The 26,871-nt window shown below is 46.7% G+C and overlaps 1 protein-coding gene across 1 annotated transcript in view; it reads left to right on the forward strand.

Moving 5' to 3' along the window:
- Nucleotides 1-26,871, forward strand: part of OTOGL (otogelin like) — a 315,223-nt gene that overhangs the window by 120,984 nt on the left and 167,368 nt on the right. Inside the window, exons 21-25 of the mRNA XM_075344757.1 lie at nucleotides 4,657-4,731; nucleotides 6,261-6,313; nucleotides 11,315-11,477; nucleotides 11,568-11,675; nucleotides 14,800-14,938. Coding sequence (XP_075200872.1) covers nucleotides 4,657-4,731; nucleotides 6,261-6,313; nucleotides 11,315-11,477; nucleotides 11,568-11,675; nucleotides 14,800-14,938 — 538 coding nt within the window. The remainder of the gene's footprint in view (nucleotides 1-4,656; nucleotides 4,732-6,260; nucleotides 6,314-11,314; nucleotides 11,478-11,567; nucleotides 11,676-14,799; nucleotides 14,939-26,871) is intronic.

The raw sequence follows: 26,871 nt of genomic DNA on the forward strand, positions 1-26,871 counted from the left end.
TCGGGCCACCAGTTCCGCCTTCTTCCTCTCTCTCTCACCGATCTCCAGGCCCAGCGGTACCGGCTCCCTGTCCCAATACGGCGCTGCTGCGAGCTCCGGCGCACGGGTTGGGCCCCGCGGGACATTCAGGACGATGCCCACTGTCAGAGATCTGGGCGGCAAGTCCCGTGGCGTCTTGGCCTTAGGCGCCGCCTTGCAGCGACAACCCGGCGCTACCTCAGCCGAGGTGTGGGGGATGGGCACAGGGGCTTTCCGCAGCTGGGCCTCCGGCTCGGAACGGTTCATCAGCTCTGGCTCGGGGACTTTCTCTGGAGACGCCTCCGGTGCGGTTTTCGGAGCCTTCCAAGGCAGCACCTCCGGTCGACTACGGGCTCCGGCTGCAGGTCGGCCCGCCTGGGCGGGCATGCTGGGTAGTGCTACCGGTTGCGGTGGTAGCAGGCCTAGTGGCGGGGTCACGGCCTCCGAGACGGGTGGCGAGGGAGGCAGCGGGGGGAGAGGGCTCGGACCGGGTCCCGCAGCCACGATGACAGGCCCTTCCAGGGCATCGGGGCGTGGGTCACTCACCCTCCCTTCCTCCGCCTCCTCCTCGCGTCTCCGCACGGCTGCTATAACGTCCGCCATGTCAGTCTCCCACTCCTCCATGAGGAGCTGCATCCTAACCTGCAGCCGTTGGTAGAGCTGCGCGGTCCGGATCTCCACCCACGCCGCGGTTCCAGGCGCGGGGGCTATGGTGTCGCGGGACGGCATCCACATGCTGCTGGCGGCTTTTCCCAGGAACAAGATGTCTGCAGAGTCCTCCTGGCGTCCCTGCTTTTATAGCTGCTCTCACATGCAGCCAGCCGCCATCGCGTCCCCCTTAGCTTCTTTCCGGCCCCTCCTCTCTTGGGGCGGGGTTTTGGCCTTCGCGCCTCTGCTACTCGAGAAGACGCTCGAGCGGGAACTTTTCGCGCCAAAGATGGCGACTTCTGAAATTTTTCAGCCGGATACCTCCGGCGGTCACAAGGCGCACCTCTACCCAACGGCAGAGCGGTAAGATCCTGTTCGTGACGCCAAGTTGTCGCGGGCGGAGGAGGGGACGCCGCGCTCTCCCTACTGCTCGGGTCCGGCTGCTGCTGCGGCTGCTGCGGCCTGCCGCTGCTGCTCGGTGGCTCGAGCGATGAGCCGGATCCCGAGGACTCGAGCGGCGCTCCTCACCCGTGAGTGAAAGGGGGTTGTTGGGTGTGGGAATTGTTTATTGTCCGTGACGCCACCCACGGTTGTGGTGATTTGTTGACACCACCACTGCTCTGTATGGGGATCCCGGGAGGGATGGTATGGAGCAGCCCGTTGTTGTGTTGCCCCTCTGTGGGTAGGGGTTGGTGATCCCGGGGCCCAGTGATGAGGTGAGAGATGCAGAGCTTGGTGGGCGCAGGGACGCGGGGGCAGCGCTGTGCCTTGCAGCACTGTGGTACTCACTCAGCCTGAGACGATGACACAGTTCTCGGTAAAACACATGGCTGGAAAGACGGTTCCCACGGAGGGCTGCACTTGCTTTTCCCAGTCGGTGACGGTCGCTCTGTCCTGCACCTATGTTGATAATGGTTGCGATGGGTTCCCACCCATCTTGTTGGGTTCTTCGTATACTTCGGGACTGTTCTTCGTATACTGCTCCAGACCGCCGGGTCACTACCCGTCCGCGGTCCTTCCAGCAACCTCCGAGCAGTCCCCCTGCAGACTGTCACCGCCGTCTGCTGACCTTGCTGTCGCTGTCCAGGCACATAGCCGGACTAACTTCAGGCTTTACTACTGTCACTTCAGCTTCTCTCTTTAGCTTCACTACTCCTTCCTTCCACTTCACTTCACTTTCCTCACTTAAGCTCTGCCTGAGCTCAACTTCACTGTTTACTCCTTCACCTCCCTAACTGAACTGCCTGGTTCCTCCCGCCTCCAGGGCTGTGAACTCCTCGGTGGGCGGAGCCAACCGCCTGGCCCACCCCCTGGTGTGAACATCAGCCCCTGGAGGAAGGCAACAAGGATTTTGGTAGCCTTGGTGTTCCTAACTGGGGTGTAGGGTGTGGTGGTGTGATGACCTGTGACCCCTGGCTTGCCCAGGGCGTCATATATACAGATATGACTATCGTGGGTTGCTGTGTTGATGCACTGGTCCTGAAGGAGAGGTATATCCTCGAAACGCGTAGACTGATGGATTAAAAGAATACGTTTATAACATCAACGTGCTACACCTTCATTTTGGCTGATGCGCGGCATTAACCCCCTCTTAACTCTGATTTGTATGCATATCGTGGGATAGGCACATAGTAATCAGTGTGACAATTGTGTATGTTTTCTTACACTTTTATGATTGTAATAAATTTTGATATTCTGGGAATATTTCTGTTAGTTTTTCATTGTGAACAATGGCCTTTGGAACCAGATGATGAATGGTACACAACTCCAGGCACATTTAAGATAGATGAGATGCACCCAAATGTAACATCAGACCATTCAAAATTGTTTACATCAGCATGGTCTGCGTGCTAGATGATCTGCAAGAGTACCTGACCACATCACCACGCACAAGTATCATCGTCTTGCTGGAGGAGGGACAAGTGGGCCTCAGTACTGTTCACTGATGAAAGTCGATTCACACTGAGCAGAAATGATGGCCACTAACGATGTTGGAAATGTCAAGCGGAGCGCTATGTTGGCACCAGATGAGCCTTTGGTGGTGATGGTGCTATTAGAGTGTGAGCAGGTGTGTCTAGTCAATACAGAACTGCCCTACACTTTGTGAATTGTACAATGACAAGCCCCTGCTACTTGAGTAACATCATAATTCCAGTCTTTGTGCCTCTGCATGAACAAGACAGGCCTAATTTCATCTTCATGGATGACAATGCTCCAGCTCATCAAGGTTGCATCATTAGTTAACAGTTGATGGAGTTCCTCAAATGTAGTGGCCTGCCCTTTCTCCAGATAACCTATTAGATCAGCTGAATCTCTATGTAGAGGCTCATACCTCTGTACCCCAGAACCTCAATGACATGAGGTCCACCCTTCCAGAAGAGTGGGATGTCCCAAGCCTCAAGAGACAATAACTCAACTTGTGTACAGCATGAGACATCTTTGGCAAGCTGTAGTTAATATTCAAGGCCACATGACAAGTTATTGAGACAGTGGCCTTTTTTGTTTTTGGAGAGGGGGTTGTATACCCACTAAAAGACACAGACAGAATAGGGCCCCTGTGCAAGAAATGTATATGGGCCCTATGCAGCCCAAAAACTAATCAAAATGCAAAATGTTACCTGCTTTGAACATAGAAATGGGAAAACTAACTTATTTGGCCCCTGTGCAGCTGCACCACTGATATGTCCGCCCCTGGATATACAAACAACTGTTCTTGGATTTTGTTTCAATAAATTATTTGACATGAGGAAATCACCATTACATGCTTCTACTTAAATGCTCTACTTTCATGATAAAAATCTCTGAAGCTTGGACTTTTTACATCTTGCATAAATTTCACCTAAAAGCCAAATATCTTTTTTTTTGAGTAGTGCATACATAAGAAGAATACAACTATCTCAAATGATGTTCTTGCACAATTGTATTCTACATGGTCCTTACAGTATGTATTATGGGATGATTATACACAAATACGTTCTGTAGTAAGTGGTCTTTACTGCATATCTGTAAGCAGAATCATACTGGCTAGCAGAGGAACCGCCAGTAATACCAGACCTGGCTGCGGTTACCTGCATTGAACTCCGGAGCTCTCACCTGAGCTCCGGAGTGCAGCTTGGACTGAACTCAGGGTTTGCAGGACCGAACCACGAGCGCCAACTGATTCCCCTCGATTGCGGTTCAGTTCATGTCACAGCTGCGGACAAGCCGGGCTGCACTCCGGAGCTCAGGTGAGAGCTCTGGAGTTCAATGCAGGTAACTGCAGCCAGGACTGGTTTTACTGGCGGTTTCTCCGGTAGCCAGACCAACACTGTCTGTAAGTGTAAGTATAAGTAATGTGTGAAAAGTGGCATCATAATAAAAGGTACAAGGTCTCTGAAGCAGATAAATCCTGGTGGCATATCACTAAATCATCAAACCAAACTTGATTGATAGGTGAAATCTCACAGTACTTTACTCTGGGTTTACTACTATTCTGACATCTTATGAACATTATAACATAGATATAAATTTATTATAGGTGTGATTGATGGTGTAGATAACTTTTATGCTATGAGCTTCAATATATTAAAATAAAGGAAAGATGCAGACCTGGAAAGAGACAGACAGGGAAAGAGACAGACACAGACAGACGGGGAAAGAGACAGACTGGGAAAGAGACAGATCTGGAAAGAGACAGCTGGAGCACATTACTTGGCCAATTTAGTTAAATCTGTGTGGAATATCTGTGGTGTTGAAATATATGTTGGGAAATGCTTCTATTAGCTTAGTTTTTGCCTTTTAATAATTACATTTATATCTATTTGTTTTGTGGTTTTTGTGTGCAGAATACATTTTTCTTAATACATTCTAGTTTGTTAACAACAGTTATTAACCCGGGCGAAGCCGGATAGTACAGCTAGTATTAAAATAAAGAGGAAATGCAAAAAGAAGAGAGATCTGTTTATTTTGATTTATTGTAATTGACTTTTATTCCTTTTTTAATCCTCTTAGATCAAGCTGTCGTTGTTATTATAAGGGCAGAATCTATCATCCAGGGGAAGTGATCTTGAGACAATCTAGCTCTTGGTAAGATGAAATTTATGTAATGAAAGTTGTTTGGGATAGAATGGTTAACTGGTCATCTGTTGTCCTATGAAATGACTAGCAGACTACTTTATTTCCCCAAAATGGGATATTCAGCTAAAAATCACTCCAAAGTGGCAGGCACTAAATTTCTCTCTTCTGTGTCCACTGTCAGTTCTGCCAGCAGTGATGTGGGAACAGATTTTACAGCACATTGAGGAAGGTCTTTGTCTTCCTACACCAGCTATCATGTCTGTCAGAAATGCATATAGACATAACAAAGAAGTGGACTTTTAGTTTAGGGCAAGCAGACCTTTGCAAAACGGCAGGAGCAATGAATGCTGGAAAGTGAGTAAAATTAAGTTCTAACATCTATAGCGCTGGTAAAATGCTGATGAAAAGGAACTGTTCACAAAAAGAGTTAATATTATAGGGTATCTGTCAGCAGGTTTTTGCTATGTAATCTGAAGAAAGCATGATCTATGGGCTAAAACAAAGATTTCAGCGATGAGTATACTATCAGGCAGCTTTTTGCTGTTGTTTACTTGCAATGATTGTTTTAGCACCAGGATCTTAGGGGTACTTTGCACACTACGACATCGCAAGCCGATCCTGCGATGTCGAGTGCGGTAGTCCCCGCCCCTGTCGCAGCAGCGATATGTGGTGATAGCTGCCGTAGCGAAAATTATCACTACGCCATGGTGATAGCTGGCGTAGTGAAAATTATCACTACGCCAGCTTCACATGCACTCACCTTGCCCTGCGACATCGCTCTGGCTGGCGACCCGCCTCCTTATTCGCTTATTAGCGACGTCACACGGCAGGCGGCCAATAGAAGCGGAGGGGCGGAGATGAGCAGGACGTAAACATCCCGCCCATCTCCTTCCTTCCGCATAGCCGACAGGAGCCGCAGTGAAGCAGGTAGGAGATGTTCCTCGCTCCTGCGACTTCACACACAGCGATGTGTGCTGCCGCAGGAACGAGGAACAACATTGGACCGTCGCAGCAAAGTAATTATGGTTTTCGCCGACGCTACACCGATGATACGATTACGACGCTTTTGCGCTCGTTAATCGTATCATCTAGGCTTTACACACTATGATGTCGAGAGCGACGCAGGAAGTGCGTCACTTTCGACATGACCCCACCGACATCGCACATGCGATGTCGTAGTGTGCAAAGTACCCCTTACTATTGCTCTGGCTACACCATGAGCCCTGGTCCAACACACCTTTTCAGTGATAAGCAGCTCACTACCTATAGACATTGTACATAGAGAGCCTGGTGTATGCAGGATTAGCTTTCAGTGCTTGTGTTAATTTGCATGAAAGTAAGTAGTCTTGTAATATTTGTGGGCATTTCCCTGAGGACTATGGTTTTGCTTTAAAATGTCCTGTGAATTGAGCTGTTGAGAGATATTTTTATGATATTCAGCTAAATTTGATGTGACAGAATGGAGTAACCTTCATCTTTTCTGTTTTGATACACTGTGGAGTATTTCAGAATTAATGATGTTTTTCTTTTTTTGCTAGCCAGTGTTTGAATGGAACAATGAGATGTACTGAAATTGCTACAACCAACACTGGTATGCTTAACTAGAAGTTAGGATATATCATTTGTATCGTACTTAGGTCAATATGTTTTCTTTTTCCATGAAAGATATATAAGATAAGCAATAAAAATTGATATGTTACATTTCTACTATTACACAACTTAGGCTAGTTTCACACTTGTGTTGAACGGCATCCGTTGCATTGCGTTGTGTAACGGATGCAACGGATGTGTTGCATATAGTGGCACAACGGATGCAACGGATGCTGCAAAACAACGGAATCCATTTTGATTTTTTTTTTACAGTTTTACCGGCGGCAGACTATTGTGAACGATCAGCTGATCGCTCCCAGTAGCCGGCCGCCGGGTGATCAGCTGATCGCTCCCAGTAGCCGACCGCCGGGTGATCAGCTGATCGCTCCCTGGAGCCGGCCACCGGGTGATCAGCTGATCGCTCCCTGCAGCCGGCCGCCGAGTGATCAGCTGAGCGCTGTCACTTGCCGGCCGCCGGGTGATCAGCTGATCGTTCCCTGCAGCCGGCCGCCGGGTGATCAGCTGAGCGCTGTCACTTGCCGGCCGCCGGGTGATCAGCTGATCGCTCCCTGCAGCCGGCCGCCGGGTGATCAGCTGAGCGCTGTCACTTGCCGGCCGCCGGGTGATTAGCTGATCGCTCCCTGCAGCCGACCGCCGGGTGATCAGCTGAGCGCTGTCACTTGCCGACGCCCGGGCATTCCGGCGGCCGGGCATGCCAGCGGGCGGGCGCTCAGCTGAGCGCTGTCACTTGCCGGCGCCCGGGCATGCCGGCGGCCGGTTGCTCAGCTGAGCGCTGTCACTTGCCGACGGCCGGGCGTTCAGCTGAACTTTCGGCCACCGCGAGCCAAAATAAAGTTTGTGATTTAAAAAAAAAAAAAAAAGAGAGCGCATGCGCAGTGAAATCCAGAGGATTCCGCTGCTCAAAACAACGTTACATGCTGCGTTCCTCCCGCTGGGCGGAAGCAACGGAGCGTCGCCCAGCGGAAGCAACGCGGGTCCTTTTGGTACAATCCGTCACCCATACAAGTCTATGGGAAACAGCGGAATCCGTTAACGGATTCCGCTGTTTTCCAAAAGGGCGGATTGTAACGGAAGGAAAACAACGCAAGTGTGAAAGTACCCTTACATTTTATAGTATACGATTGCATACATTAATTTCAATTGATCACTTTATCAATTGCACACTTTATTCTTGTCAATTAATATTAAGGAGATTTGTGTGCCAGAGTAATAGTCCAAACATAACAAATCCTTCCATGAGCCATACAGACAAATATATTGCACAGTAAAGATTTATCGGCCATGTTCATACAAAGTGGAAATGCTGCATTTTCCCCACATGAATCTTACATGTATCCGCATCAAAACATGCAACAACAATCTTCTTTGCTGCCTTTTTGTGGTTTGTTTTTTCATGTGTTTTCTTTTACTTGATGTGTTTTTGGTGACATTTTTCAGGATAAAGAAGCTTTGATTCTTTCCTAGAAGCAGGACTGCATTTTTTAAATATGCGTTTTACATGCATTTTTTTTTTTTCAAGATCTGCATAGCAGCCTTTAGAGAAAAATTACCCAAAAATGCACAGTTCAACAGTAAAGTTAGATACACAGCGGATAGAAACTTTTATGAATTCATATCCAGTTTGCTGAAATAGGTTTTGCAGATTTTCTGCAGAAAAAAAAATAAAAATGCCATGTGGGAACACAGCAGTAATTAGAGTTGGACACACATCAGAATTGGCCAGTGCAAAGTCAGTATATGGCCCCCTTGTGCCTCAATAATTCATTATAGAGGATGGCATGATTCTAGGAAGTCATGGCACACACTAGCCCAATCTCTACATACAGTCACAGTACAAAGCACATGTAAGAACCTGATTTTAAGGCTGTATGTTACACATATGGTGGTTATTAAAAGAACAAAGCAAGGGTGGTAAGTGCTAAGATAGTAATATAATAATATTTATTCATTTATATAGCGCTATTAATTCCATAGTACATTGCATACATTGGCAACACTGTCCCCATTGGGGCTCACAATCTAAATTCCCTATCAGTATGTTTTTGGAGTGTGGGAGGAAACCAAAGTACCCGGAGGAAACCCACGTAAACACGGGGAGAACATACAAACTCCTTGCAGATGTTGTCCTTAGTGGGACTAGAACTCAGGACCCCAGAGCTGCAAGACTGCAGTGCTAACCACTGAGCCACCGTGCCGGCCCATAGTATAGTAATAGTAGCTCATATAGAGATAAAGTTTTCTTTTCATGCTTTTCTTTACTGTTTTTTGTAATTATAAAGTCCACCTCTTACACATTAAACTAATGTTGGCCGATCCTTCCGATATTAATGGATGTTAACGACAAATTAATGTCTATGGGAACCCCGGTCAATTTATTGCTGGGGAAAATTTTGGTTTGGCATATCCTATTTCTGAAAGTGAATGTATATTGTCCTGGAGAAAAGCCGCTGCCAGACACTTAAGGCTCATGTTCATTAGCATACAAATCGATATGTGCCATCCAATTTTTTGCTGACATCAGAATTGCCCAGTACAAAGTCAGTATATGGCGCCTTTGTGGTTCAATAACACATTATAGAGGATAGCATGACTCTCGGAAGTCATAATACACACTAGACCAATCACTACATACAGTCACAGTACAAAGCACATGTAAGAACCTGATTTTAAAGCTGCATGTTACACATATGGTGGTTAGTAAAGGACCAAAGCAAGGGTGGTAAGTTCTGAGGTATTATATTAATAGTAGCTCCTGCAGAGATAATGATTTGTTTTTATGCTTAATTACCATTTTGTTTTTAATAATAAAGTCCCACTCTTACACATTAAACTAATGTTGGACTATCCTGCTGATATTAATGGATGTTACCGACAATTTAATGTCTATGGGAGCCTCTGTCAATTTATTGTTGAAGAAAATTTTGCTTTGGCATATCCTATGTCTGACAGTGAATGTATATTGTCCTGGAGAAAAGCTGCTGCTAAGGCTTTAAGGCTCGTGCGTATAAATTGACGCGTGCCATCCAATTTTTTATCGGATAGCGCACTGACCCATGTTATTCTATGAAGCAGTGCTGATGAATATTTTTTTTACATAATACCGATTCAGTGTGAGAAAATAAATCGCAGCATGCTGGAATTTTACACTGAAATCGAATAAGACTCACCCATACAAGTCTATGGGTGCCAGAAAAAAGTCGGATGCCACAGGATGGGATCCAATTTTTACGGATACATTACCGTTCTGTAGCATAGTAAATCGTAAAAGGTTTTGTAAATGATTAATAACAGTGACTGTTAAAAAGCGGATAGCACACAGACAGCACAAGGAGGACAAATGAGGAAAAAAAAATCGTCCCACTTTTATGGATTTAAATCGAATAGATTTTTTTTTCTGTTATGTACCGTAACCCTAGCTGTCATTTTGTAAGATGAAAATCTTTATTAGTTCAATGAAAAGTAGAAATAACGGCAAGGAAATCTTTGTGCAATTTTTTAACTTTACTTTTACTTCCAATAGTACATTTTTCAGAGAAGATAATTACTTTTCATTAGAGGAATTTCTTAAATGGAGCATTCATCAATTGTGGTATTTTTCTTTACATTTGCACTCTCATATGCATCAAAACCAGATGAAATTCATTACATTTTTTAATGCTTTAGATACCGGTTGAACAGTGTCCTTTTAACTAAATCCAGCCGATACTAAAGTCTGTATAATTTAGACATTTTCATCCCATTTGAGTACATTTATAAAGTGCGGTGCATATTATGTTCTCGAAAATTCATAGCTAGAAATTCCCTTGTTAAGTAAATCATTGCAAATTTTGATATATCATTAGAATTGACCAAACAGATTTATGGTGCCCTAGTCCAGCATCCAAGTTAGTCCACCGTGGCATTCGGACTAGGACAGTCTTCACGTCTGCAGTCGGCATCTTAAGCTTGACATCTTGGGCACCTCTTACACTAAGCCTTGTAAAATGTCATTTATGTGCATCACAGGGCTAAGTAAGTGGAAGAGGCGCCTGGGATGGAGGGCTGAGGATGCCAGAAGGAGAAGTGAAGACTGCCCTGGTCCAGCTGTCACGGAGGACTAGACTGGACGTCTAACTATGGCAATGAAGACCTTTTTGCTCAATTCTAATCATGTATCAAAAGCTGGAATTATCTACTTTACAGGCATATACCCAACTAGACAGCATGAGAAGGAGGAAAGGATCCGGCACAAATTCTTCTTATGATAAAAACATCAGAAACTTTATTGAAGTAATATTAAAAACATCGTGAAGACCGAGTATCCATTCAAATTATGGGAATCTAAATCATGAAAACTTTACGCGTTTCGGACTTCCAATAAAACCAAAAGAGTCCTTAATCATAAGTCTTTTGGTTTTATTGGAAGTCCGAAACGCGTAAAGTTTTCATGATTGAGATTCCCATAATTTGAATGGCTACTTGGTCTTCACGATGTTTTTAATATTACTTCAATGAAGTTTCTGATGTTTTTATTATAAGAAGAATTTGTGCTGGATCCTTTCCTCCTTCTCATGCTATTTCGTTTACTACCGGTTGGGACTCACCGGTGGATCCCAGGCACCCGCAAGGCTGAGCAGTCCAGGCAGCAGGTGAGCTGAAGATACATTTTTCTCCCTTATATACCCAACTAGGCCAATTCCCTATACTATGGATAGTTAATAGTTTTCCAATTGCTGGGTGAGCCACAGCTTAGATCCCCACCAATTCCAAGAAGAGGGTTATAAAATGCTATGTAAGTGCTGTGGGTTATCATAGGCAATGAATCGAGCTATAGTGATCATGTACAGCCATCTACTCCTTCTGCCCTGGTCTAGCAGCCATGGAAGACCCTACTGGATGCCAGACCAGGGCAACATTCATCTTTTCACTCATCTCTACACATGACTCATTTGTCATATAGTATAAAGAGCCATAATTTCTATATTATTCTTTGATATTGAAGGTCACACATGTCCAGAAGGGAAGATATACTTTGATTGCAGAAACCCCGTGCTGGGATTACCCTCTTCTGGTGTCAACTGTGAAGTTACATGTACAAACTTGGCTATGAATTTTACATGTATTCCAACGCCATCATGTGTCAGTGGTTGCATTTGTCCACAGGGGTAAGTAGTAAGGGTAATATTAAATGTGCACATGTAATGTTCTTCGATGTATAATTATTCTTTTCTGTTGTTTTTTTTCTATTTTGATAGCATGGCAGAACATAAAGGTAAATGCTACATACCAGATAGCTGTCCATGTACATGGAAGGATTGGGAATACTTGTCTGGGGAAGTGATATCTACACCTTGTTACACATGGTAGGTATAAAATATTTTAATGAAAGCAATCATCTGCACATTCTACTAAAACGCATTGCTCATATAGACTATAACTATCAAAGTGGTGTTTGTATAATAAATTACTACTAATAACAACCATCATAAAGCAAGTAGAAAAAATAGACTTGAGTAAGGAGTACTTTGCACGCTGCGACATCGCAAGCCCATGCTGCGATGCCGAACGCGATAGTCCCCGACCCCGTCGCAGCTGCGATATCCTTGTGATAGCTGCCGTAGCGAACATTATCGCTACGGCAGCTTCACATGGACTCACCTGTACTAGGACGTCGCTCTGGCCAGCGACCCGCCTCCTTATTAAGGGGGCGGGTCGTACGGCGTCACTGCGACGTCACACGGCAGGCGGCCAATAGGAGCGGAGGGGCAGAGATGAGCGAAATGTAAACATCCCGCCCACTTCCCTTCCGCATATCCTACGGAAGCTGCGGTGACGCCGGTAGGAGATGTTCCTCGCTCCTGCGGCTTCACACACAGTGATTTGTGCTGCTGCTGGAGCGAGGAACAACATCGGACCATCGCGTCAGCGTAATTATGGATTACGCCGACGCTACACCGATGATACGATTATGACTCTTTTGCGCTCGTTAATCGTATCATCTAGGCTTTACACACTACAATGTCGCCTGCGATGCCGGATGTGTGTCACTTTCCATTTGACCCCACCGACATCGCACCTGCGATGTCGTAGTGTGCAAAGTACCCCTAAGACCTAGACAAAGGATTTCCACATCGTATAGGAAACTAGAATGAGAAAAAAAGAATGATGGTTTAAAGGACATGGAAAACTTTGAGGAACTTTTGCTTAATGTACAGTAGAGACCAAAAGTTTGGACACACCTTCTCATTCAAAGAGTTTTCTTTATTTTCATGACTCTGAAAATTGTAGATTCACATTGAAGGCATCAAAACTATGAATTAACACATGTGGAATGAAACACTTAACAAAAAAGTGTGAAATAACTGAAAATATGTCTTATATTCTAGGATCTTCAAAGTAGTTTTGCTTTGATTACTGATTTGCACACTCTTCGCATTCTCTTGATGAGCTTCAAGAGGTAGTCACCGGAAATGGTCTTCCAACAGTCTTGAAGGAGTTCCCAGAGATGCTTAGCACTTGTTGGCCCTTTTGCCTTCACTCTGCTATGCAGCTCACCCCAAACCATCTCGACTGGGTTCAGGTCTGGTGACTGTGGAGGCCAGGTTATCTGGCGTAGCACCACATCACTCTCCTTAACGACCGCGGGCAGTAATGGAATATGGTGTAAAACGTGCGCCACTTTTTTCGGACAAACTTCTGATTTTTTTTTTTAAATATTTCAAAAACAATTGTGCTATCGCACTATTTTTTGCAATTTTTCCGCATTTGGAATTTTTTTGCCGTTTTTCGGTACACTATATGGTAAAACTTATGGTTTCACTTAAATGTACAGCTCGTTCCACAAAAAATGAGCCCTCACCATATTGACTGAAAAATAAAAAAAAGTTACGTGTCTCAGAAGAAGAATGGCGAAAAAAACAACGGAAAGTGAAAAATCGGCCAGTTGTGGAGGGGTTAAGCCGCTGGCAGAATGGCCTTTCAGCCCATGTTGAAACAGTACTCGTTTCATTCTGGATAATGACACACTTACTAACTCCCGTCAACATCTTCACAGGGTATTTTATTTTTGTTCTTGGGTATGCACATGTCTGATCAAAGCACGTTCATCTCTGGTACACAGAACCCGTATCCTTCCCAGGCGGTATGATAGCTGGACATTCCTATCTTGATTGTACTTGCATATAATTGTTTGTACAGATGAATGAGGCACCTTCAGGTATCTGGAAATTGCACCCAAGGATGAACGAGACTTTTGCAAGTCCATAATTCTCCTCCTTGACTGATTTCTTTTTACTTTCCCATGATGCTACACAAAGAAGCAGTGTGTTTCAGGTGTGCATTGAAATATATCCACAGATGTGTTCCTAGTTAACTCAGATGTTGCCAATAAACCTATCAGAAGCTTCCAAAGACATGACATCATCGTATGGGCTGTCCCATATTGTTTCAAGGCATAGTACACAAAGGGTTACTTTGCACGCTGCGAGATCGCTAGCCGATGCTAGCGATGCCGAGCGCGATACTACCCGCCCCCATCGCACATGCGATATCTTGTGATAGCTGCCGTAGCGAACATTATCGCTACGGCAGCTTAACACGCACTTTCCTTGCCCTGCGACGTCGCTCTGGCCGACGACCCGCCTCCTTTCTAAGGGGGCAAGTCATGCGGCGTCACACGGCAGCCAGCCAATAGAAGCGGAGGGGCGGAGATGAGCGGGACGTAAACATCCCGCCCACCTCCTTCCTTCCGCATTGGCGGTGGAGGCAGGTAAGGAGATGTTCCTCGCTCCTGCGGCTTCACACACAGCGATGTGTGCTGCCGCAGGAACGAGGAACAACATCGTACCTGTGGACGCACCGACATTATGAAAATGAACGACATGACACAGATCAGCGATTTTTGACTGTTTCATGCTCGTTCATCTTCTCTCCTAGGCTTTACACGTTGCAACATCGTTATCGGAGCCGGATGTGCGTCACTTTCGATTTGACCCCGACGATATCGCAGATTTTGCTTTGAACTTTTGCAAAATGGTGAAAATAGCAGTGATATGGCAATTAGGCTATGGCTACATGGTGATATGGTGTTATGCAACAATGACATTGCAATTAATGATTTCCTATGATGTCACATTGCGACCTAATGAGACACAAAGTCAAAACTTGTTCCAAATGTGTTGGATTCTATGCCACGGCTCACAAGTTACATGGGACTCATTTTCCATAGACTTCAATGCAAGTCATATCAGGCTGTGACTTGCATTTCAACTTATCTGTAATTTGGTTGCTCTTTTTACAGCAAAACCGCAATACTATAATAGTTTCACAACATAAAGTTTGACCATTGCTGACATACAACACATGTCGCTGTGTGGCCCCAGCTGAAAACGTCAATACCTAAATATGCACAACATGCAATTAATGTCTGTCCTGTCTAATGGTGCCCTGCACTGATCCGTCTTTTCTTTATTATCCTGTTCCTGGCAGTATTTGTAAAAGAGGCATCTTCAATTGCACCAATTACCCCTGCCCCTCGGTGTGCACTGTGTATGGGGACCGCCATTATTACACTTTTGATGGTTTGGAATATGATTACATCAGTGACTGTCAGGCATTCTTAGTAAAGGTAAGAACGTAATATATTACTTTAGTCACTTTCTTTCATTCTGTATATTGCTGCAGAAAAGGTGAAATCTGTCTCAGGTATGCATCAAAATCTGCACAAATCTTCCACTGCAAACCTGTCCCCCAGTGTGAACATAGCCTAAGGTTAGGTTCATATAGTCTTATGGAAAATTGTCTGATTTTCTTACCTTGAAAATGGATCATTTTTTTCTTATACACCATCCATATCTCATCCATGTGACTCATTTCTCTGTATTGAAGCCTGTGAAAAAGGTCTTATGACCGAAACGTTGGCCCATTTTCATTTATACAAACTGCTGTGATGATGTCCTCCGTAGGGAGCACACAAGCCAGAGACCGCAGCGCACTGAACCCTGATCGTGGGTACGAGCAGCTGTGGTCTCCTGCGTTCTCCTGCGGAGGAGACTTGCGACCCTGCAGGTCAGGACCCACTGCGTCCAGGACACCGTGAGTCCTGATCGTGGGCACATACCCTTTGTGTGTGTTTTCCTGCTTTTTTTTGCCTTTTCAGTCAATGACTTCATTAAGAACACGCATGGAAAAAAAGCACACCAAAATTGCTTACATTTTTTTTGTTTTTCTGCCAGAAAGTAAATCTGCAGCGTGTGGGCCTACCCAAAGGCTGTCTTGGTGCCATTGCTGATATAGATTAATTTTCCTTAGCAGTTGGCAGTAGACATTAAATTTGGAGCCATACCAATACTGCAGGGGTGGGGACCCTTTTTACTGCCGGGGGCCATTTGGAAATTTCTAATAACCTTCAGGGGCCGCATTAAATTACCAATGTGAAATTTTCTCTGCTATATTTGGTCACACAATTAATTAACACACCCCTACTGTGGTGGTTGGAGCTGTTTCTCTTTGGTGCGGTGGTTAATTTTCGGTGATATTGATCATGTTGCTTCTCACAAATACTTTTCTAGGTTTGTCTTGGTCTGGGGCGCAGTCAACTCTTTGTGATAATAAGATTGGTAAATCATATACATCACATAACAGACACTGGGACTGCTGTATATACATCACAGGAGGGCCTGGGGGCATATACATCACAGGGGAGACACTGGGACTGTTGTATATACATCACAGGAGGGGCTGGGGGCCTATACATCACATAGGAGACGTTGGGACTGCTGTATATATGTACCACCCCGCGCTCGGCTGCAGCCGAGTCGCTCGGATCCGGGCTCGTTGGTGGGTGGCTCGAGCGCCTCCGGACCTGGGGTCACTTCGCTCTGAAAGGATGCTGGTGCTACATAGGGGAGTGGTAGGTAGGTGTACGGCCGGAGCCGTGTTTGAGTTCGTGATGCCACCCACGGGATGTGGTGAAGGTGTAGACACCACCGCTGCAGTTACGGGGCCCCTGGGGGAGATGGTTATGCAGCAAGATTTTAACCCCTCTGTGGGCAGGGATGATGGCCCCGGGACCCGTTGGGGGGGAGCTGGGCGGTGCAGGGCGGTGCGCGGCCGGATGGCACTGTTGTACTCACTGTTATTGACACACACAAGTCTCTGGTAAACAAAGTTGATGGTGGTCGGTGCCCGCAGCCGGCTACGTCTGGTCCCCCACCCGGTTCGGTGGTCTTTGCCTTTCTCCTGCACCGTATAGTGTATGTGTAGACTGCCTGCGCTTCAGCGACAGGAGTCCGCTCCCTGGCTGTATGTATGTCGGAAAAGCCCGTTTGCCCACAGACGCTGGCCCGTGGGATCTCTCTGCCTGTGCGGTGGCTTTCTATCCCCCTCGGTGGGCTGTTGTCTTCAGTCGGGACTTGGGTGGGAAAGGACCTATTATCCAGACCTCAATCAGTGAACTAACTCAGTCCAGTGGCTTCTGGACCTCGTTTCAGAGTCTGAGTACCCCCCTGTGTGCTTCGGTTTCCAGTCGGTTCCCCGAGTCGGTACCAGCGGGCCACTACCCTGTCCCGGTCCACCACAGTTCCACTGAACCATCTTCCCGGCTCCTGCAGGCTAGGCCACCGTGTGCCTCCTAGCCAAGGTGTGCGGGCTACGACCCTCACACCTGTCAGTCTCCTGCAGACCTGCCACACAGGCCTGCTTCCACTCCACTCCTCTCAACTCTCTCCACTCACTGACTGAACTTGACTGACTGAACTTGACTGACTGTTTCCTGCCTCAGGCCCTCTGAACTCCTCGGTGGGCATGGCCAACCGCCTGGCTCCACCCCCCTGGTGTGTCCATTAAGCTCTGAGGGAGGTGACTAGGGTTTATGTGGTTTGGCTGGTGTTACCTTGTGTGGGACTGGTGTTGTGCGGGGCGCTATCTGTGACTACCTGGCTAATCCAGGGTGTCACACTCCCCCTTGGTTAACTACAGACCGTCCGCGGGCTGTCCGTCCACCACCGTTTATTTTTCTGAACTGGAAAAGATAATAAAAATAACACTTTACAAGTACACTAACATATTTACAATCATGAAGGTTTTGTATTCACCCCTTACGGGAGGCATTTTGCTTAAACGTTGCAAACATGTAAAACATTTTTATTAACCGGGAACGGGACGGGACCAGGTCCTTTCAGTTGCCCACCCAAACAAACCTGAACCTTGATGCTGCCTCTAAAAACAGGTCAGCACCCCTTTTCCCCAGTCCAGGAATCGGGTTCGGGTCCGGGTGTTGCCCAAACGGGCCAGGTACAAAGTTCCATACCCGGCAGTCTCTCAGAGGCCCCACGTCCAGGGGACCCCTGACCTGGAGGGTAGTCACCGGTTGCTATGGTGACGGGACCTCGGCCTCCTCTGCCGCAGGCCCTTCCTCCAACCAGCCTCCCCGGGGGCTGCAGGCTCTGAAAGGGTGGTCCGGGATTATTTACAAGCCCAAAAGTTATTGGGTGGCCTGCAAGTTCTCGGCCTTGTTCATTTAAATGGGTTAAATAACGGGAAAATCAACAAAGTCCCAACGGGGATGGGCAGTATGGTAGCCGGGAACCGCTACCTTTTAACACTCCTCATCTTCATGGTCAGAGGGTGTCGGAGAGGGGCGGACGTGCAGCTGAGCACCCATGTACGCCCTCCTTACACCCAAGGCTTGCACGGAGATCTGGGACAACCCCACAGACGACGCCGTCTCTTCTGGGCGCTGGAACATCTGGGGTTTGCCAGTTTCACCGTGAGCGGCCTGGTCTCCTGACTGGTTGGCGGGCCTGGAAGGGTTTGCACGGCCTTATCCTGCCGGGGTGATTTCCAGGAGGCTGGTCTCTCATTTGCCCACACCACAGCCACCATCTTTTGCATCTCCCGCTTCCAGCCCAAGGCCTGCTGCATCGACTCGACCCGTACCTGGATACAGAACTGCGCCAGCTTCCTCTTCAACCACGTCACCGTGCCCGGCGGCAACTAATCCCGTGCTGCCTCAGCTCCAGCGTCCAGGGCGGGAGCCACAGCGTCCTCGTCGGTCGCCCCCTCTGGCTCCGAACTAGCTGTCGGGAAGTCTTCTGAGCCGGGCGCTGTTCCAGTCGCGGCCGGGTGGACTGGTGGGGCCGACATCCTTCTTGCGGCAGGCGGTTCACCGCCAGCTGCTGCATGGGGAGTCACCACCGGAGCCTCTGGACCCGCCTCTCCTGCGACCGGAGCGGGAATTGTAACCCCTCCTTGCCGGCGGCATTCTCTGCGGGCGCCGCCGCTCCAGCGGTCGGCGCGGGGCCGGCATCAGGCTTGGGATCAGACATCCTCCATCTGCTCCCCTTGGTCTTTTCGCGGCACTCCCTTTTTCTGCTGGGCAGTTTCACTTTCCGACCGCACGCTTCGCTGCACAGCTGTGTTCCCAGGGGGCAGGGCTTCGTTTTTTTGCGCCCTTTCTGCGGGGAAGAAGACTCTGGCGAGAATCTTTGCGCCAAAAGATGGCGGATTCTGAAAATTTTCAACGGGTCACCGCTGACTTCAACTTGAAGACGCACTTCACTAAGTAAGTGATTAGTTACGTATCCTGTTCGTGACGCCAGAAGAGTTGATGTGTACCACCCCGCGCTCGGCTGCAGCCGAGCTGCTCGGATCTGGGCTCATTGGTGGGTGGCTCGAGCGCCTCTGGCCCCGGGCTCACTTCGCTCTGAAAGGATGCTGGCGCTACGTAGGGGGGTGGTAGGTAGGTGTACGGCCGGAGCCGTGTTTGAGTTCGTGATGCCACCCACGAGATGTGTTGAAGGTGTAGACACCACCGCTGCACTGCAGTTACGGGGCACCCGGGGGAGATGGTTATGCAGCAAGATGTTAACCTCTCCGTGGGCAGGGATGATGACCCCAGGACCCGTTGGGGGGGAGCTGGGCGGTGCAGGGTGGTGTGCGGCCGGATGGCACTGTTGTACTCACTGTTATTAACATACACAAGTCTCTGGTAAACAAAGTTGATGGTGGTCGGTGCCCGCAGCCGGCTGCGTCTGGTCCCCCACCCGGTTCGGTGGTCTTTGCCTTTCTCCTGCACCGTGTACTGTATGCGAAGACTGCCTGCGCTTTAGCAACAGGAGTCCGCTCCCTGGCTGTATGTATGTCGGGAAAGCCCATTTGCCCGCAGACGCTGGCTCGTGGGATCTCTCTGCCTGTGTGGTAGCTTTCTATCCCCCTCGGTGGGCTGTTGTCTTCAGTCGGGACTTGGGTGGGAAAGGACCTATAGTCCAGACATCAATCAGTGAATTAACTCAGTCCAGTGGCTTCTGGACCTCGTTTCAGGGTCTGAGTACCCCCTGTGTGTTCCGGTTTCCAGTCGGTTCCCCGGGTCGGTACTGGCGGGCCACTACCCTGTCCCGGTCCACCACGGTTCCACCGAGCCGCCTTCCCGGCTGCTGCAGGCTAGGCCACCGTGTGCCTCCTAGCCAAGGTGCGCGGGCTATGACCCTCACACCTGTCAGTCTCCTGCAGGCTTGCTACACAGGCCTGCTTCCACTCCACTCCTCTCAACTCTCTCCACTAACTCATCAAAAAATGCGTACAATAAAGTACACATGCAAGGAGTACTAAATTCAAATATATTTTTATTTTATTTTGCAAAGGTCAAATATACAAATAAGCATGTAAAAACACAATCATGTAACATGAAATGACGATATTTTTAGGGGACTCCTATGAAGGGGGAGTAATCACGTGTCCAGCATTAAGTATATAGATGGTAATTATAACAGATCATCATATGTAATGTCCTATAGCAGTGGATATCAATAGGTGAAGTAATCCAATTATAACATAATGTACTTATGGGCCATTCATCAGGTATAAGTAACCAGAACAATAAAGGATTATAGTATCCTACCTAAAGGTACTGTCACACATAACGAGATCGCTAGTGAGATCGCAGCTGAGTCACCAGTAGCGATCCCGTTAGCGATCTCGTTATGTGTGACACTTACCAGCGATCAGGCCCCTGCTGTGAGATCTCTAGTCATTGCTGAATGGTCCAGGTCATTTTCTTCAAAGGCGACGTCCTGCTGGGCAGGACACATCGCTGTGTTTGACACTGTGCGACAGGGTCACAGTGACTGCACAGATCGTTATACAGGTGGCTACTGCGACCTGTATTGTTCCTGCATCGCTGGTAAGATCTGTCTGTGTGACATCTCACCTGTGACCTCCCAGCGACTTACCTGCGATCCCTATCAGGTCGCATCGTTTTCGGGATCCCTGGTAAGTCGTTGTGTGTGACTGGGCCTTAAGATGAAATGCACATAAGTACAAGTAGTGTCAAGGGTGGAGACTAGTTCAATAAGCTACAGCATATTAAGAGTGAGTCATCAGATATCGATGGACAATAAAGGGATTAAGTATCCTGCATACAAAGACTCACCCATGGAGGAAAGATCAGATGGTCAGATTGCTGGGCACAGTGACAGATAAGCCGACCCGTCCTGCACGCGCGTATCGCGTAGGCAGCTTCTTCAGCAGAATAAAAATATGTTTTTACATGCTTATTTGTATATTTGACCTTTGCAAAATAAAATAAAAATATATTTGAATTTAGTACTTCTTGCATGTGTACTTTATTGTACGCATTTTTTGATGAATATGTTTATGGAGTTGATTCTAATCCACCTCATCCACTACAATGAGAGGGAACTATAGACTGACAAATATGATTATACGTTATATTTTTCCCTGTCTTAAATCTATGGTTTTTTGTATATCTCTCCACTGACTGAACTTGACTGACTGAACTTGACTGACTGACTGTTTCCTGCCTCAGGCACGCTGAACTTCTCAGTGGGCGTGGCCAACTGCCTGGATCTGCCCCCACTGGTGTGTCCATTAAGCTCTGAGGGAGGTGACTAGGGTTTATGTGGTTTGGCTGGTGTTACCTTGTGTGGGACTGGTGTTGTGCGGGGCGCTATCTGTGACTACCTGGCTAGTCCAGGGCGTCACATATACATCACATAGGAGACGCTGGGACTGCTGTATATACATTCCAGGAGATGTACTGTATATGCCCCAGGTCCTCCTGTGATGTGTAAGACCCAGCCCCTTCTGTGATGTATATGCCCCAGCCCCTCTTGTTGTATATATGCCCCAGCCCCCCTTGTTGTATATATTCCCCAGCCCCTCTTTTTGTATATATGCCCCAGCTCCTCTTGTTGTATTTATGCCCCAGCCTCTCTTGTTGTATATATTCCCCAGCCACTCATGTGATGTATATGGCCCCAGCATCTCCTTTGCTGTATATATCACAGGAGGGGCTGCAGCATATACAACAGGAAACGCTGGGGGCATACACATAGCAGGAGACGTTGGGGCATATACACCACTGGTGGGGCTGGTAGCATATACATCCCAAGACAAGGCTGAGGGTATATACATAAAAAGAGAGGCTGAGGTCACATAAATCACAAGAGGGGCTGAGGGCATATACAGCACTGAAGCAGCTGGAGCATATACATCACAGGAGCTACTGGGGCATATACATCACAGGAGATGCTGAAGTACAGACATCACTGGGAGGCATAGATATGGCTTTGGGGCACAGACAGCATTTGGGGGGCACATACTCCACTGGGGTGGCACAGACATCACTGGAGAAGCACAGACATTACTAGGGGGGCATGGAAATTACTAGGGGTGCACAAACATCCCTAGGGGGGAGCACAGAACACTAGGGGGGCACAGGCACGGACATCTCTGGGGGGACAAGAACATCACTGAGGGGGCACGGACATCACTGGGGGGGCACGGACATCACTGGGGGCACGGACATCACTGGGGGGCACGGACATCTCTGGGGGGGCATGGATATCAGTAGGGTGGGTACGGACCTGTGAAGGGGGCATGGACGGCACTAGGGGGGCATGGATGGCACTAGGGGGGGTACTGGGAGAAATAAACAACACTTGTGGAGCACAGACATTGCTAGGGGTGCATGGACATTACTTGGGAGCATAGCACTGGGGGTGGTACACAGAAATGGGGGAAGTCACACAGCCCTGGGGGAGGGTGGCACACAGCCCCGGGGGAGTGGTGGGCACACAGCCCTGGGGGAGTGGTGGGCACACAGCCCTGGGGGAGTGGTGGGCACACAGCCCTTGGGGTGTGGGGGGCACACAGCCCTGGGGGAGTGGGGAGTACACAGCCCTGGGGGACGGGTGATGGGCACACAGCCCTGGGGGACGGGAGGAAGTGCACAGCACAGCTCGAGCGGGCGCTCAGCGCAGTGGGAGTCGGCACACAGCGCTGAAAGCTGTGAAGTTGCTGCTGCTGCTCTTCTTCTGTGGGACGGGAGTGCAGAGCGCTAACCTCGCCCACAAAGTAAGTCCTGAGCAAGCGGGCACTGACCAGCGTTTGGTAATGAATGCTGAATGGGCGTCCTCGCAGCGCACATGGGGATTTAAAGGTCGGCAGCTGGCAAGATGCCGCTGGCAGATTTCCAGGGGCCGCATAAAAGGACATCTATCTACCTGTTATACAGTTAAGGAAGAAAGTAAAGTTTCAAATATAGTAAGTGAGGCACAGAATCTCAGCCAAACCTATACTAAAAAGCCACATAAATGCCCATGAATGCATCAATCAATACCATACTATGTGGTACCCTATTAATGTGTAAATACCACCTAGATGCCAAATTTGTCTGAGTGCCATAAGAATGCCATTATTGTATTTTTATATGCCATGTTATGTGTTGTAAATTGTATATTTTAGCCAATATGTTGTGTACAGTCAGCAGTGTGTTATTGCTCTGTATTGTTATTTATGCTTACTTCAGTTAGACATATGTGCCTACAATACCATACTCACGTCAATGATATATTGTTATGTGAATACTGAGATTGTGGTGTGACAAAGGGGAAGATCTATTATGTTACTACGTTGACTATGTCTGGGTGTCTGCCTCCAATAGGCGTATACGCCAGAAAATGGTGCACGACAGAGCAAACGGTAACTCCATCTGCACCATTATAGTCAATGGCCCCGTTGGCTCCCCATTTTGTGGAGGTTTGGATGTACGCTACGATGAGACCACTGAACACGAGACAAAATGCAGGGTGAAAGTACCCTAATTCAATTTTCCCCCATAGCTGTCTTTTATGACTTGCACCATATTTATTATATGCTGAGACTTTCTGTGCCTTGTTTGTAAGTGGGTGAGGCTCTTAGTAATGCACCAAGTATGCTGGTGACATTCCTGAGTCATGAGACCGCTTGGATCAGCCTGCAAGCTAGAGCCCTGTCTAGTAATAAAGGTACCTGCTTCCTGCCAGTAGAGATCAGAGAAATGCAGACAAAGCAAAGAGGCAGAAACAAGAAACTTTGTAGGGCAGCGGAAAGGACTGTGTCTTAGCTAGCTATCAAGTGAGTGGGAGTGAGAAGCACTTTCCGTGTCTTAACACAAACCTACTAACTATGGCTTTGGCACCACACTAACACTACAGATGCAGCTGCATGTTGGCAGACTGTTTCAGTTAAACTTTAGGATAGCTGGGACTAGGGAGAGGGGAGTGGGGACACATCCTGATCTTAACTGAGGTTGATTCCTGCACTCCTAACATCCCTATACAGGTTCTTTCAAACTGTCGCCAAACAGGATACCTCATACACTAGCTAGCCGTGCACTCGCCCTGGTTAGTGAGCAGGCCGGCCAGAGCGCTAGTCCAACCACTACAGGGGTAGATAGACAGGGCAACAACCACACAAAATCAACTTGAAAGCTGCAACAACACGGCTCCAACAACTGAACACGCAGCAACTATCCAGCAGCTCCTACAGACATGCAGTCACCTGGGTGGTCAGGAACAGACAGTTCTATTTCTGGAGGAAGCTGAAGGATGGGGAGACTACATATAGGAGATGGGAGGGGTCACAAACTGGCTGCACATGAGGTGATTAGCTAGGAGCTGCTAGCAGGAAAAACTGACTTTAACTCCTGAAGTGCAAACAGAAAGCAAATACGTTTAATAAGCAGATCCAGACAAGAATGAGTGAAATTCAGATCACAAAAACCATCAGACATCTCTCACCCTAGAGCGACACTCGTGACAGGTGATAATGAATATGACTGAAGCAAGTACTGTGAATGTGTTCTGTACTATATTGTTAGAGAGGCATAGACTGTGGCCAAGAATGAAGGAGGTGCTGATGAAGAGACTGCCAGCAGTTCACAAGTGGCAGCTTATTGCTGTATGGCAAACGTCTAGCCTTGTTCAAGCCCTTTGTTTCATGTTCTTCATGTTGGGATCGAAAACTATCAAGCGCATTGCTACAGGAGAGACTCTGTAACCACCAAGATAGTTGCCTTCTTGGGAAAAAAGTTGTTGAGCTTTCACCTGCCATCGTTCAGCGGGAGGACTATTCTGTTACCATGAGCTATGCACACATAATTTAACAAAGTGGTGAGCCCACGTTGCACCACAGAAAGGAATTCTTTCACTTACAGACTGTCCTTTAAAAACTATGTTGTAGGATCAGGTGTTTTTGTGCATCTATTTAATTTCATTTATATTCATTGCCAGGAAGACAGATTATCAAATTTTCACTATATTTGTTTTCAAGCAAAAGGCAAATATAATGCCAAGCTTTGCTATGAAGGCAAAGCCATATTTTGCATTCAAAATGTTCACGACACCATTTTCAAAGTCAAACAATGCACAAAAATGCAAGATTAATCTTGGCTTTTTATTAGTTTGTTTCCCTGCCAACATGCCGCCCTGCTACAAGTAATTGAAATGTCAGAACTTTTCAATCATTGCTGCTTAATAAAAAAATAATGCTGGTATCAAATAACTCAAACAATGCAATGAAATAATGGAGCTATTTTCCCCCGCTGTGTGCAATCAGACTTTCATTTTCTTAAGATAAAAAGTCATCCATGGAAGCGCAAGTGATTAAGGAAAGAAAGAAATAAAGCATTAACAATTCAATAGTGAATTTGCCACTGAAATTGTAACCAGTGATGAGTGAGCGCTGCCTTTCAGAACTTTTTCAATTTTAATGATAGACGTTTTATATGTGCTGTCTGAAGCCTTCGCTATATACAGGGCCTGCAAATAGCAGGATTAGGGATAATCCACTAAAAGGGAAAACATGTACTGAATAGAAACGGACATAATATAAGCATTCAGAAAAGTCTCATGAAAGCGATAGTCTTACAACCTCTCCTACTGTATAGGATCTTTAAAGTCTCGGAATATCTGAAGTACTGATTGAGTTTTTACTTTATTTAAGCATATAATGCATGCTTTTCTTTCCTTTTCTGAGTGCATTTGTGGCTTTGTGCTTTTACATAATACCTTTCAATTAGGAATATAGGAAACAGAAGCCTTGATTCATTGCCCATTTTGCAGAGGAAACGAATCAACAATCAATCAGCTCAATCAGCACAAAGTCTATATTTCTCTCCTATTCTTCATCCTCATAGGGAATTTGTCAGTAGGATCAATCTTTCCAACGCACATATATGGGCAACGCGTTTTGAAGCTGCCTCACTTCTTCATCAGGAAAAGATGAAAAATTGATTGTGGTTATCTTTTCCTGATGAAGAAGCGAAGCAGCTTCGAAACGTGTTGACTAAAACCACATTGCACCCTCTGATGTGTCTTGGACCTTCCTGGTAAAAGTTTTCCACGGCAGAGCACTTTTTCCTCCTTCCTATTTTTTGTACCTCGTGTACACACGGGTGTCTGCAGCAGCCATACATTTTTAAGCATTTTGAATAATGTGTATAACACAAGTAACAAAGTTGAATACACTATTAATATAATTTACAGAATATATATTGGATAAGACATTATTGCACCCTATCCTATCATTCCGCTTTCAGAAGTAATTAGCATTTTTATTCACACATACACATACCTTTAGCATACCATAGCACATACCTTTAAGTGCTCTGCACATGGAAGAACAGTTCCCAAGCTTTTGTCTTCCAACTTGTTGGAACAAGAAATTCGGAAGATTAGAATAAGGGCAATTTTATTGACAATGCGTTTCAGTTATTCTATAACAACACATTATATAGTGAGCAAGAATGCCATAATGCTAGGAAACCCATCCACAATCAGCTGACATGGATAATTGAGTAAAGCATTGGTATTCAAGGATTAAAAAAATTTACAAAAAATGCACCACAAATGACAAATTATGGTTCAGAAATTGCTTGATCTGAAATTATTCCTGAGTGATGGCTGATCTGGCAGTATTACATTTGTGAACCATCATGGAGCAATAATAGCATCTTGAGCTACCACATCTAAAACTGGCAAACTACTAAACAGAGATACCCCAACAGATTAATTTCTTCTAGTGTGAATTGGTCTGATCTGACTTTGCGCTAATACATTTTTTTTAAATTCATGTTTCTCCCAAAAAATTATCTTAGGTCTATCTATCTATCTATCTATCTATTTATCTATCTATCAATCAATAAGAACCCATGATAAGATAGGGTCTCCCTGTAGGGATGGGCCAATGTTTGGGTAAAATATTCCTTATATTAACATA

The sequence above is a fragment of the Anomaloglossus baeobatrachus genome, chromosome 4, assembly GCF_048569485.1.
Source record: "Anomaloglossus baeobatrachus isolate aAnoBae1 chromosome 4, aAnoBae1.hap1, whole genome shotgun sequence".
Classification (NCBI taxonomy): Eukaryota; Metazoa; Chordata; class Amphibia; order Anura; family Aromobatidae; genus Anomaloglossus; species Anomaloglossus baeobatrachus.